The sequence below is a fragment of the Antechinus flavipes genome, chromosome 5, assembly GCF_016432865.1.
Source record: "Antechinus flavipes isolate AdamAnt ecotype Samford, QLD, Australia chromosome 5, AdamAnt_v2, whole genome shotgun sequence".
In the NCBI taxonomy this organism is placed as follows: domain Eukaryota; kingdom Metazoa; phylum Chordata; class Mammalia; order Dasyuromorphia; family Dasyuridae; genus Antechinus; species Antechinus flavipes.
The window spans coordinates 18,314,403-18,329,431 of NC_067402.1; the positions used below are offsets into that span (position 1 = coordinate 18,314,403).

The 15,029-nt window shown below is 43.2% G+C and overlaps 1 protein-coding gene across 2 annotated transcripts in view; it reads left to right on the plus strand.

The window, feature by feature from the left end:
• The window catches only part of CHN2 (chimerin 2), a 263,201-nt gene that overhangs the window by 185,193 nt on the left and 62,979 nt on the right, over positions 1-15,029 (plus strand). For both annotated transcript variants that reach the window (XM_052001780.1, XM_052001782.1), the window contains exons 5-6: positions 699-812; positions 2,549-2,834. In XM_052001780.1, the coding sequence (XP_051857740.1) occupies positions 699-812; positions 2,549-2,834 (400 nt within the window). The remainder of the gene's footprint in view (positions 1-698; positions 813-2,548; positions 2,835-15,029) is intronic.

A 15,029-nucleotide genomic window follows, 5' to 3' on the forward strand; every position in this document is an offset into this window, starting at 1 on the left:
GTGCTGCTTGCAATTTCACGTCAAGGAAGAAAATCCCAGAAGCCACAGTGTGGGAGAGAGGGTCCTTATTTCTCCATCAGTAATTTCCTAGGAGGAGACAGGGCATGAGGTGGGTGTGTCATTTTAATGTAGGAAAGTCCCAGTGAGAATGTCCCTTCGCCAATGCAGAAGTAACCCAAAGCCTTAGGGTTGGATTGAGGGGGTCGATGAGAAGTGAAGTGACTTGACCAGACCAGCACAGAATTGGCTGTCCCCCTCTAAATTCCATTTTACTAATCAGTTAATCAATAAGCATTAATTAATGTGAATTCAAATATAGAAGAGAGTCCTTCTCTTCCCTCAAGGAAGAAAAAGATGAGGGAAAGGGTTCAGAACAATTAAATAGATTGCCCAAGGGGCACAGCAAAAAAAAAACAAAAAAAAAACCAACCCTTGTACTTATGGGATCCCAATCTTCAGCCAAAGGAGGAATGGTAGCTAGGGGAAATCTGCCTGTAAAAGCCCCAGATTGCTCGGGGATAGCGACCTTTCCCTCTGACCTCCCCGGCCAAGATTCCACTTTCCCGCTGTTGTCCCAGCTCCCAGGGCGTCACCTCACTGCGGCTCTTGTTGGCCTAGGGATGTAAGCGAGCCGTCGCTTTTGTGCTCCTTCTGACCAGAGCGGCTGCTTGGGCTCTGATGTTCTTCTCCTCTCCTAGGTTCCACGGGATCATCTCTCGCGAGCAAGCCGACGAGCTTCTCGGGGGCACAGAAGGAGCTTATATTCTCAGAGAAAGTCAGCGCCAGCCGGGCTGCTACACGCTGGCACTAAGGTAAACTGGGACATGGGCAACAATGAAGTGAAAAATGTTTGCCCATTTCTGTTACTTCTTTCCTTACGAAGATCGAGTTGGCCCCTGGATACCTTAGAATCAGCCGGAGTCAGGATAAGCAAAAGTCCTTGGTCTTTTTTCTTGGTCTTTAGGCATAGAAATAAATTTGATGGATGCAGGATCTCCACAACCTCCTTCTTCCTCCTCTACCTCCAAAGTGACCCTGGCTAGTCTCACTCCACACCTTAATCCTTCCCACAATTCTCTGTATACACCAATCATTGAGCCAGCAGGGATAGTGGGAAGGGCCATTTTCCAAACATACACTAATAGAGTATTGTCCGATTGGTAATTAGCCTTAAGTGCTCGGTTGTCCAACCCCAGTGCATCAATTCAGAGTTTCAGCCCTTTACAACTATTTTCTGTTAAGGAGGCATCTTTATAAGGATGCGATTCTGGGCTTGGGGCTGGTGATACCTGGGTTCAAACTCACTACATTTTGACAGATGAGTCGTTGTATGACTTTAGACAAGTCACTCACATTCCTAGGCTTTATCTACTAAGTTATAAGTGAGTTATGTTCCTCTTGAGCAAGGTTGGGGGATGCCCAAGCGTCCCCTGTGCTGGGGAAATCACAGAGCTTTCACATGTAGATGCCTTTCTGTAACCTCTCTTCTGTACCCATGATCCATCATGCTGAAAACTCCCAGAGTGGGGACTCCCTACACCAATGTCCGTCAGCAACTCTTGTGTAACCTAGAGAGGGCACTGAGGCCATAATAGGTAGTTTGAATGAATGAACGAAAAATTGAAAAAGCCCCTGTTAAGAAGCCGTCCATGTGCTGGACAGGGAGCTGAGTATGGGCAGCTTCAGATACAAAAAGTGAGACAGCCCTTGCCTGTGAGAAGAGACAATGTGTGCAGGAGGATTGTGGCCTCAGACGGCAAAGGCATGGGATGAGGAGGAGAGCTGGAGGGCAATTAAATGATGTTCTATTGGTCCCAAAGCAAGAGGCGGGGACACAGGTGGGTGGATGAGGGAGTAGGGCTAGCTCCATAAGGGTTTGCCAGTTGGCACAGCCCTGGGCAGGAGCTGTCCAGCATCGGGATAGCCAGGACCCAGCAGGAAGATGTGGTTCAGGAGTTAGAAGTCGTTGAACCCTCATCCATCATTAGCGGGACCTGCATCCAGGTGCTTCTGACTCTGAGACCACATCTCCATTTGGTGCTCCAATTCCTGCTTTCAAATGAACGTGTTCCATTTATCCCACCAGCATCTTCACACATTTGAAAAACAGTCTGACATATCTATGTGTGAGACTTATTATTTATTCAGCTCACAGAAGGGATATTTGCTTATTTTTTATGCTGGCGTTCGTGCTATATTGTGTTGGAGCTAATAAAGGTAAAATGGCAATCACGGACCCTTGGACATAACCATGGACCCCACCGAGGGAGAACCCCGGGTCTGGGGGCGGGAGTGTTGGTGTAACAAGTGGGGCAGAAGAGGAACTCAGATGTTCTAATAATCTACGAGCGGCAGAGCAGTCCAGCTTCTGCCCCCTCCTGCCCCAGCTATTTCTAGACGAGTCCTCAGGTAGTTTGTGATTTGGAGTCGGCCCACAGGCGCTTCCTCTGAGAATGGGATGAAGCTGGTATCATCTGCCTGTCTATTGGTCTAATAATGCATTTACCATCACAGCTGCTAATGAATTCTCTGATTCTCAAACATGCAGGTTTGGAAACCAGACACTCAACTACCGGCTTTTCTATGATGGGAAACACTTTGTGGGAGAAAAGAGGTTTGAATCCATCCACGACTTGGTGACAGATGGCTTGATCACACTGTACATAGAAACAAAAGCCTCTGAATACATTTCCAAAATGACAACAAACCCCATCTACGAACACATCGGCTATGCTACTTTGCTGAGAGAGAAGGTGTCCAGGAGACTGAGCAGGTCTAAAAACGAATCGAGAAAAACGAGCGTAACCAGCGAAGAGCATCCCGCCGTCGAAAAGGTAAAGCTCGAAATGCAGAAAGAGAATGACCTGGGTGGTTTTTATTCCTCATTTAAGAATTGGCTGGGTTTTTAATATTGTGGAATGCTTTAAAAATTCCCATGACCCTATTGAGGGTAGACTCTCCTCAACACACTGCTCATTATTCAGATATTGAAATAATAATTCTCATTGGAGAATTAACCAATGACCATGGCAAAGAATCCTGTTCCTTGCACTGCTAGTTGAGGATGTCTGCTTTTAGCAGGGGATAGGTAATATTTCTGGTATTTAAACCCAGCATTTGGCTCAGTGTGTTAGTATTTGAAGGGCTGTCAAATGGAGGATGGAGCAACACTAATCTACATCGCCCGAGGGAGAAACTGGGAGCAGTAGGTGGAAGTCCCAAAGTGACAGATTTAACCTTAAAATAAGGAAAATCTCCCTAGTTAATCAACCAACAAGCATTTATTGAGTGACTTATCCATAAGTGAAATGGGCTAGAAGTTACCCTGAAACCCTTCAAGCACAAGTTCAGTGAGCACTTATCAATGATTTGGAGAGGAGGTTCTTAGAGCTTCTCAATAGCCTTGTAAATCTCTTCCAATTCTGAGATCCGGGCGTCCTGTGATCATGGACCCCACTTTTGAATCCCTGCAGACGCACAGTGGATTAGTGGATATTTGGGCACAGATTCTAGCCTTCCTTGGTTTTTTATGTTGTATTAATGTCCTTTCTTTCATAGTAATGCCTTTTCCCAATGACTCTCCTTCCACCCCACAGACTCAATCAATCAAGCAGCGGTTATTAAGTACTTACTAGGTACCAGACACTTGGCTTTATTTTGGGAAAAACGAACCGATCCTCCCCTTTCAGAAGTGTAGATTCTCTCAGGGAGACAACCTGTATATAAATTAGCATCCTTCTAACAAATCAATAACAGTGTCTGAAACTGCCTGCCCCACGTCATCCCGGATCTACAGCCCTCGGCTAGAAGGGAGAGACGCTTCTCCGTTAGGTCTCTGCAATCGATATCGGTTGCACCTTGATCAGAATTCTGAAATCTTTTTCTCTCCCGACATGATTCAGAAAACAGTGTATTGTTTTTTTTATTTAAAAAAGAATTCTGAAATCCTGCAGCCTGATGCAGTCTTTCCCAAGTGGACACTAGCCCTGATTGCACAGAAACGCCATTATTTACAAATATTCTTCTAAAGAGAATCTAGACATTTTTACTAACTGCCCCCCACATCCGGAACCCTCTCCCTCCTCCTCTCACCTCCTGGCTTTCTTGAAGTCCTCTCTAATGGAAGCTTCTCTCCTCCCCCTGCTACTCATGCTTCCCTTCGTTGCTTATTCCCAGTGAGTCCTGTCTCTAGCTGATTTGTACTCGGTCGTTTCCGTGTTGTCTCCCAATTAGATTTTTAACTCCTTGAAAACAGGGACTGTCTTTCCCGGGGTGGGGGTTATCTCAGTGCCTGGCACTGGTAGGTGCTTAATAAATGTTTATTGATCTGCTCACTGGAAAGGTTTCACTGGGAATGGCTGGATGATAGTTGTGATCAATGTTCTGCCTGGGAAGATTAGAACATTGATCGTGGCCTTCCACATGACTGGTCTTGCCATTAAGTGGCTTGGGAAGTTGTTGACTAAGAGTACGTGATGTTCAGAAGGAAGATGGGTATATTTGTAAGGATTCTTAACCTGTGTAAATGTGTTTTTAAAAGTGTTTTAATAATTGCATTTCTGTGTAATTGGTTTCCTTTGTAAGCCCGGACTTTTTTGTTTTATGCATTTAAACACGTTGCTCTTAGACGACAACTGTAACCTTTACCAGACTAACGAGGGGTCTGTGGTATAAAAAAGGTCTTAGCGGTCCCGTGTCAGAGGGAAGGGATGGCCAAAAGCGGATCTCATTCTTCCCTGTGTTCCTGTAGCTCTCAAAGCTCTCAAACACCACAACTTGTTTACAGATTTTTTGGAGGTGGCTCCTTTACAAACCATCTGCTCAACCCTGTGTCCCCCCCGAAACAAAGTGACAATGGGTCTGATGATTCTGCAGGGATAGAGCTCCCGCTGGGATGATCTCCTAAAGCAAGGGAGGATGGATCCAGCTATGAGGAGGTGGGATGGGCTGGGGCGGGGCCTTCCTTCTGCTCTTGACTAACTATTCCTAAAGTAGAATGCCTCCCTCCTCTCACCCACCTCTATTGGATGTGACCAGCACCGAGACCAAGGAGTTTTCAGTGGGCTCACATGGTTACAAAGAATTAGATCCAAAATGGGGAGGAGAGGTGTGATTGTGTGGCCTGTTGGCAGGAAAGAAAGGTGGGCTTAATTGATTTTCTAATTGAGCTTTCTAGTACAGGAGAATGAGTTTTCATCCAATGACAAGCAGCTGTTCCATGAAAAAAGTGATTTGTCATCCCTTCTCCCTTCTTGGAGCATTCATGTTTCCAGAGAAACTGTTGCTTCCTTTTGAAATAAATCAGTGGGGGAGTTAGTCAGGTGTCTGGCCGTTTGTTGTAAGAAGAAAAAAAATTTTACATTATGGATTCATAATTTGTTTATTTTTCATCTTTTTAATGTCCATTTACCAAGTCTGCTCCAAAGTCTCTCTCTTCATTGGTGATTTCCTCTCCTTTCACACGTGTGTATGTCTGTGTTTTGTGTCTCCGTGTATGTTAATGGCTGCCTTTTCTTTTTAGACCAAAGTCATTCTGTGCTGCACACACATATACCCAAGGATTGTACTTTGTAAGGGGAGGGGTACCTGGCTCTGGAGTCAAAGGGCCTGGATTCAATCCCATCTTTGGATATTCCTCTCTCTCATGACTTTAATCAAGTAATTAATAACCTAACTAATAAGAGCAAATCACAAATACTAATAGCCTCTTTTTGTTCATCTGTAATCATTTGAAGGGACAGGACTAGATTAGAGGTTCTTAACTTGGAGTCCACAAACCTCCAAGTGACCCATGGATATAGATTTCAGGGGATCTGTCACTTTGGATAGGAAAAAATGACATCATTATTTTCACTGGCCTCTAGCTGAAATGTAGCATTTTCTTCTAATAGGAATTTTTTTAAAGGCCATAATTCTGAGAAGATCCAGAGGCTGCACTGGGCTGCCAAAGGGGTTTAAGGCACATGATTCGCTTATCTCAGAAATTGTCTCCCAACTCAAAACCTGTGGCTCTAAATATGAAAATCTGCTCAACAAAGTCAATTGGCCAAATGATTCTGTCTCATAGAACGTGAAGCACTCTACATCCACGGTTCTTCACCTCTGTCTCCGAGAGGAGATTGTCTCCTCGAGGAGACTGTCTCCTCACGCATTCTTTGGAATCAAGATTAGTCATTGGGATCAGTCTAGGGTCCCCTGACTTTGGGAATTATTTCTACTTACTCTTTTTTGCCATTGTATAGCTCAGGGCTTCTTAAACTTTTCTCACTCACAACCCCTTTTCACCTGAGAGGTTTTTCATGGTCCAGATATATAGATACAAAAATTAATAAATCATAATTTTGTAGTCCCATAGGGGTCACGACCCACAGTTTAAGCTAGGGTATAGCTTATTCTCCTGATTGTGATTATCCTTGTAGATGTTATGATTTTTAAAGTAAATTTTAAAAGAGAAAACAAGGGAAAGCAATGAAAACATGACATGAAAAGCACAAATCAGGATGAGGAAACAAATTTTGAACAACCTTGAAACTTGTCTGCTTGACTTTGCCAATCCAAGGGCAGTCAGTCTCACTACAGTGAAGTACAATCAACCATCGTGGAAAAAGTTAAGTAAAAATCATTTCCCTTAAAAGCCTGATGAAAAATAATTTAGTGCAATAATTTATATCCCAGTTAGATTTCATATTTTCAACTCCTCAGAAAAGTTGAGGGAAAAATCATATTTTTCAGTAAGGAGACAAAAGCAAAGCCTCAAAAGGCATTTCAGCTTTCCCTTACAGCATTCATTCTTGGCTGATCAAATTAAGGTTGAAATGTATTCATCTTAAGATGCACTCACTTTGAAGGGGATACCCCCTTCATCTGGACCCTCTCAAAAGAAATAATGGTGAATGCAGTGGATGTCGTACCAGGATTGAAGTCAGGAGGACTCATCTTCCTAAGTTCAGATTCAACCTTAGACACTTACTATATGACCCTAGAAAGTCACATCACCCTGTTTGCCTCAGTTTCCCCATCTGTCAAATGAGCTGGAGAGGGGAATGGCAAACCAGTCCAGTATCAGTGCTAAGAAAATCCCAGAAAGGGCCACAAAGAGTCGGACACAGCTAAACAACAAAAGAAGTAAAGCAGAAATTTGAAACACGGAGGCAGCTTAAAAAGGGATTTAAGTTGGGGGTACTGAAAGAGGCCATCCCCCCCCACTCTAAAGATGGTTTAGTCCTGGCTTAGTGACCCTTCCTTCCCCAGAGCTGGAGTGAGATTCTGTCGGGCTGCTCTCCCCATTAATGGGCTTTGTAAGTCATTCAGTAAAAATCTGACCGTTCTTTCCTGACCTTCCCTGGCAAGCGAATTTATGAAACATTTTTGGTCTTTCCAGAGATTCTATTTCCCCGATGGGCAGGTCAATGGACAGTTACCATGGCAGCAGTAAGTAGAAAAGAGAATGCACAAACTGGAATCGAATGACTTAGAAGTGCCTGGGGTGCCTGTTGGCTTCGATAATAGCAAATCACAAAGGTTTTAATGAGTGAAATAGTTCGGTTTCTGAACCTTACAAGGAGAGAAGTGATTTATGGGCCAAATTACTTACATTTTATTCATTTGTCCATTTGTCTTATTGATCGTCTCTAGAGTAATCCAGAGAGAACATATTACATTTAGAACAGGGACACTGACAGTGTTCGTGATAAAAAGAAATAACTGGTCCATCTAATTTGGGTAGTTTTCCTTTTCTTAAAAAAAAAAATCTAAGGATGTATGCATTCATTCATTTATTTATTCAAGCAATTACCATAGATAAAAAAAAATGAAATAGCCCTGCACCCAGGAAGTATACACTCTACTAGGATAAAACAGCATGTATACTGTACATACAATATACAATATACAATAAGTATATACAATATATATACAATATACAATAAGTAATTTGAAAATGTTTTCAGATATTCCTAAATTACCTGATTTTTGTCAGGGTGAGTGATTTTGTCCTTTCTGGTACAGATCAAACACTCTCTCTCTGACAGCGCTCCTAACACCTGCTTACATTTCTTAAAAAATAATAATAATAATATTCTTATCTAAAGCTTTTGATTTCAAATTCTATCCCTTCCTTCCTCTTCCTCCCCAAGATGGCAAGAAATAAAAGCTAGATTATACATATAAAATAGTTCCCTGTTAGTCATTTTGCACAAGAAGATTCAAAGAAAAGGGAAAATGAAAGAAAAAAGTGAAAACAGTCTGTATTCAATCAATATCAATTCTTTCTCTGGAAGTGGAGAGCACATTTCATTGTTAGTCCTTTGTATTGTTGAGAATGGCTGTCTTTCACAATTATTCATCAAACAATATTGTTGTTATTATATACAACCTTCTCCTGGCTCTGTTCATTTCACTCTTCATCAGATCATTTAAATCTCCCCAGGTTTTTCTGAAATCATCATCCTTGTCATTTCTCACAATAATATCCCATCACAATCATATACCACAGCTTGTTTAGCTATTCCCTAACTGAGGACCATTTCTTTCATTTTCAATTCTTAGTCTCCACAAAAAAAAGTTACTGGACATATTTTTGTACAAATAGGTCCTTTTTCCTTTTTTTAGATGTCTTTGGGGATATAGACCTACCAGTGGTATTGCTGAATCAGAGTATACACAGTTGCATAGACCTTGGAGCATAATTCCAAATTACTCTCCAAAATAGATGGATCAGTTCACAACTCTACCAACAGTTCATTAGTGTCCCAGTTTTCCTGTATCTCCTCCAACATTCAACATTTTCTTTTTTTTTTTTGTCATGTTATCCACTCTAATAGCCAAAAACCTAATTTCTCCAATGATTTTTTTCAAAAGGAAGCAAGTTTTATAAAAACAACTAATAATAATAGACAGCCATTATAATAGATAATGTACTAATTTGTGAAGCTCTTTGCAAGTATTATCTCACTTTCCCCTCACAACAATCATGAGAGTTAGGTATTATTATTATCCCATTTCACAGATGAGGAACCTGAACCAGTAAGAAACGAGGTGACTTGCCCAAAGTCACACAGCTGGTAGGAACTTGAGGCTAGGGTTGAATTGAGGTTTTCCTGACTCCAGGTCACTCTCTATGCCCGTCATCACCCAGCTGCTTGTAGAGATCTAATGCCTTCATTTTGTGGATTAAGAAATAGACATTGACAAGTTAAGGGACTTGGCCAAAGATTCCACTGAGCCAGAATTCGAACTTTGATCTTATGACTCTTTAAGACCATCATTAAATTAAATGTGGCCTTTTGAATTAGCTGTATGAAGTAGCTTTCTCCCTGCCACATGATGTGAGGTCAGGGGTTGCATGGGACTTAAACTTTTTTTTGTCTCAGCCTGTTGTACAGATTAAACACGCGTTTCATTTGCTGAAGACTAAAGGCACCGGCTTCCGAGAGTAGCTCAGTTACCAAGGATTCAGGATCAGACATAGGAAATCCTTAAGTTTTCTTTTAATTAGTGATCAATAGCTTCACCCAGAGGCACTGACCATTTAAAACGCAGACCCACCAGTAAAATCTTTTTCATGCTTTCTGTGCTGACAGACCTCTTCCCTACGTCATCATTACCTTCCGCCGTCACCCCCATCGGGCTGACTCACGATAAATTAGTCATCCCCAAATAAGACTTTACCACTGTTAAGAAAATAACTCCAGCTACTTACAAGAGAAGACTGGGAGTCTCTGGGAGTACTGATAAGCCCTAGCTTCCTTGTCTTTTCCTTAAATATTCCCCTACTTATCACGATAACATATCCACAAGAATATTGAATATCATTTAATAAACGACTGTTCTTGGAATCACAAGGAAGAAAGGGAAAGAATAAAATCCCTTTGACTTAGTCAAGGACAATTTCATGGTGAAGATTTGAGAGACAACTTGGGCCCAGACAGAGCGTTATAAGCACAGTTGATTTTTAGGATTTATCAGTCAATGATTCATACCCAATTCTCCCTCCTTTCGGTCCAGGGTGAGGTGGTGGTCTCAGTGATGGAGGACGATTCCAGGATTGGTGGTAGGGGCCTCAGGAGGTCTGTCTGTCTGGTCTGGGCACAGAGTTCCCCCAGGAAGTCACTGAACATAAGAAGAACCATTTTGGCTGCTTCCAAGTGTCTAGCACCAACATGTTTTATTTCCCTTCCGGGAAAGTGCCTTCTTGGAGGAGTCCCCAGTCTTCCCCCACGCTGCCCGAATGCCTCGAGTAACCAGACACCTGAGCCCTGACTTCCATGATGTTGTCATAAACAGCCTGCCTCTGAAGGCTGGGAGTCCCTTTTCCAAAGCATTTTGCCCCAAGGAAAAGGAGGCAGCCTTGGAGGGATCCCTGCAGGAACATTGCCACCTGGTGGCCAACAGAGGCATGCCAGCTAGCAAAGCTCCCACACAGGTGGCTCTATCTTAGGGCAGGTAAGGCTGTAGGGTCTTAAACCAGACTTCTGCTTTGGCCTCAGGCTCTGATCTGGGTTTGGAGTTCTATTATGGTCAGGAAGTCCTGAATTCAAATCCTCCTTCAGATCCTTCAGACCAGTGTGATCTTGGAAAAAGCTCCAACTTTGGTCACTTTCCTCTAATGTAAAATGGGAGTGATAGAAGCACCCAACTCAGGGTTGTAGTGAAGAAAAGTGAGCTGGCCCTTATTCTTCTGCTTTGTAACTTGTTTCCATCAATAAATCACTCTACTAGGGTAAAACAGCATGTATACTCTTAAATAAAGACAAAATATACTGCCCCTGGGCAGCAGCTGCTGAACATAAAGAGATGAGGAGCTTCCTTACAGGACCAGGGAACGGAGAGACCAGAGGATCTGCAGGGTAGACAGAGCAAACCCCGGATCCTCCCTCCCCCAAAAATAACACTACTTTCCCATCATCGGGGAGAGGCTGGAGTGATTTTGTTTTTACTTTCAATCAATCAACAAGCATTTTTTTTTATTTTTAAACAAAATTGATTTTCCTTAATTTTATGTAGAAATAATTATTTTTTGGTTATGCATTGTTAAGCATTCATTTTAAACATGTTTTCTTATGAGTCATGTTGGGAGAGAAAAATCATTTTAAAAAGGGAAATATCATGAGAGAGAAAAAACAGAAGAAAAAGGAAAAAGCATTGTTATGCATGGTTAAGCATTCATTTTAAACATGTTTTCTTATGAGTCATGTTGGGAGAGAAAAATCATTTTAAAAAGGGAAATATCATGAGAGAGAAAAAACAGAAGAAAAAGGAAAAAAAGGGAGCATAGCAAGTGTTGATTTACATTTGGTCTCTGGAATTTTCCCTCTCTATGTGGATGGCATTTTCCATCCAGTTTGTTGGGATTTGCTTTGGCTCACTGAACCACCGAGAAGTAGATCTATCGTAGTGATCCTCACAATCTTACTGTTATTGTGTACAATGTTTTCCTGGTACTGCTTGTTTCGTGCAGCATCCTTTCGTGCAAATCTTTCTAGGTTTTTCTATAATCAGCTTGTTCACCATTTTATATAGAACAATAATATTCCATTACTTTCATACACCACAACTTGTTCAGCCACTCCCCAATTGACGGACATCCCCTCAGTTTCCGACTCTTTGCCCACACATAAAGAGCTGCTACAATCACTCTTGCATGTGCGCTTTTTTCCCCTCTTTTGTGATTTCTTTGGGATGAAGACCCAGTATTGGAAGTACTGGATCAAAGGTCAACAAGCACTTATTAAGCACTTGGTAGATGGCTCTGGAGTCAGGAAGATCTCAGGTACTCACTAGCCGTATGATCCTGGACAAGGCACGTAACCACATTTTGCCTCATTCCACTGGAGATGGAAATGGCTGCAGAATCTTTGCCAAGAAAATGCCACACAGGAGCCAGACGCAAGTGGACACTCTGTGCTGGGCACTGAGGACTCAAAGGGAAATAAAAGGATCCCGACCTCAAGGAGCTTACGTTGCTTTAGGATAAGGCACCATATTGCCAGGTAGACAAACGCCAGCACACAGCCAGGTACCCACAAGATGGGACATCACCTCAGAGAAGATGGCTGAATGGACCAGCCTTTGCTCTCTCTTAGTTCCCTCACTTTGGACTTAGAAGGATGATTTCTCTGTTTTCGTCAAGCTATGACTCAATCCTGAGTCATTTCTGTGTTTGGTCCTTCCCTGGGAAAGACCAGCCCCCTTTGGAGCAGAGACTGGAGGAAATGGGCCCCTCCATTGCCGAGGAATACGGCCCTCCTTGCATCTGGAGCAGGTGTTCCTCATGCCTGATGCTCTTCCTGATCCTGGGGCCTGAAGCAGGCGAGAGCCAGCCATTATTTCCCAGATGATTTGCACTGACACTAATGAAAATTCAAGCATCCTGGCTCTGTGGTAGATTATTTGTGTCTGTTGTTTCTGGGGCAGTTTGTAAAACAGGGATTATTCATTTCTTAATAATGAAATGTCTGGCTGCTTTATGGTGGTGGTTTATAAATGCCTCTGCCGCCTTTGTTTCTTCTTACACTTAATCACCGAAGAATTTCCCCAGTTAATATTTCACTTTCGGCCTCTCTTCTGTTTACAAACCTGAGGAGGTCCAGGAAACAGGAGAGCTTAGAAGTCAAAATATGCAGAAAATACAACTTTATCCCACTCCTGTGGGTTTTTTCTGTGATTCCCTTTTTTCTTTCAATTTAGTTTTTGTTTATTTTATTTATTTTGTAATTCATTTTCCCTAATTATATGTAAAAATAATTTTAACATTCATTTTTAAAACTTTGAGTTCCAGATTTTTTCTTCAATTTGTTTTGATTATTTAAGAAATCAAATGTCACACCATACATCCTGTGATTAGCCACAGTAGGTACCCTTTTTAACCCAAGTATTGAGGAAAGCAGTATCTAAGAAAGGGCAGCTGGGAAATTAACCACAAACCTGAGAAACATCTCTTGGGTTCAGAGGGGACTTCAAGAGAGAGGATCCTAGGATGGACCCTTTGACCCCAACATACTCCTACTAGGGCTATATTCTAAAGAGATCGAAGAAAAAGGAAAGGGACCCTATTGTGCCAAAACTATTATAAAAAGTCCAAAAGGAGAAACCAAAGGGATGTTGACTTATTGGACAATTGTATAAACGCAATGGAAATTGTTGTACCAAATGAACTTTTCAGAGGAAACTGAGAAGGCCTCTGTGAGCTGATACATAAAGAAGTGAGCAGAATTAGATCAATTTATACAGTGATAATAATATTATTAAGAAAAACAACTTCAAAGACTTTAGAATCATAATCAACATAATGCTAAACAATGAGCCCAGAGGCCTGATGATGAAACACGCCACCTCCATTCAGCTAAGAAAAAGGTGAATTTAAAAATGTAGAGTGAAGCATGAAGTTATGGACGTGGTCAATTTGGGAAGCTTTTTTGGCTGGGTAATGATGGTTTTTTCCCCCAAATTGTTCAATTTGGAGTAAGGGCATTGATGAATAGAGATAATAAATGCCTATAAATTAATTTATTATTATTATTTTTAAAGAGAAGCCAGGGAGGATTATGGGCAACCTCCTCTCCCAATACTACTATACTCATGGTCAGATTTCACTGCTCCCATCCCCGGAGTGTGTCCCAGAGACTGGCACACCTACTATGCTCACAAAAATAGGACTTATTGTCTCTTCCTGCTGTGGCGGGAGCCACTGAAGGTTCTGCTGGCAGATCTGGAAGGAGTCTCGGGATGGCCTATGGCTGTCCACCCTGACTAAGTTAAGACAAGGCAGTTGTTAGCTGGGAGGCTGGGGGATGACATCTTGGTGTCTCTCAAGCTCTCTTGACTGAGTCACAAAGGGATCCATCGTTGGAGGGACGCCGCTAACAAGTAAGATCACCGCCCTCTGAAGTGTTGAACACCAAGAACAACAGCTGGCTGTCCCACCCCGACGTCTCCCAGCAGCTTCCACCAGACCGGGATGATTCCACGTGGCCAGCCCCAGACTCTGATTCTAGACCCTATTTTAATAAGCTTCCTACAAAGTTTTCTTTATTTTTCTCAGAAATCAAAGTGCAGGGAAGTGTTCCTGCTCAGCGAGCTGTGGTTTGGAAAGTTTGAAAATCAAACAGGATATTAGAGTCCGAATCATTTCCCATTTTAAGAATGCCCAGGCCCGATCTCTGTGTGCGCCAGTTCTTATCGCCTTCAACTCTGGGCTGAATTGCTTTTATATCAAAGGCAGAAGAAGGACCTGGACTCTGTATCACGTGAGAATCAGCGGCAGGGAGCGGGGCTGTCTGGCCTGGAGGAGAGAACAGGTATCAGTCTCCATGGATCCAAGTATTTAGAAGGCTTGCCTATGGGACAGGGCTAAGTTCGGTTCCGATTGGACCCAGAGGCAGAACAAGGATCCAAGAATGAAGCCGCAAAGGGGCCAGAACTGTCCCCAGCCATGAATGGGCCGCCTTCTAAGATGGTTTCTCCCCCTCACTGGGCCTTAGTCAGGCAGGAGCCCTCAGGCCGGCTCCAAGGTCACCCGCTGCCTCCGGCCATCCTTTGTCCGGCCTCGGGCCTCCCGGGACTCTGGAAGAGGTGACTCTGTGAGCCGCTGCCTTGCTTCAGTCCGCTTCACCCGCAAGTCCGCACCTCTCACTGCGCCGTTGGTGACTCTTTCAGACAGGAGGACAAACAGATGCTCTGTGCTGGACAGAACTAATGGCTGCTGGGGCCCCCTCGGTGAGAGTATGAAACAAGGCTGAGGCCGGTGTTGCAGAGGCAGCTGGATGCAAAAGGCTGGACCCAGGGCTGGGGACTGGGAGGTCCGGGTTCGAGTCCTGACTGTTCCTCGTGGAGTCTTTACAAACTCTTCCGGTTTTCTGGGTCTCGGCCTATCGGTACAGGACAGGTGGGTCCAGGTGATTCCTAAAGGGCCGCCGGCCTCCGAAGTTCGTGACTCCGCGTCTGAGAGAAAGGAAGAGCAGCGACTGTCGGAAACAAGTAAAGCGCGACGGAGGCGGCGAGTTTATTCACTTTTTATTTGCCAACGGGCG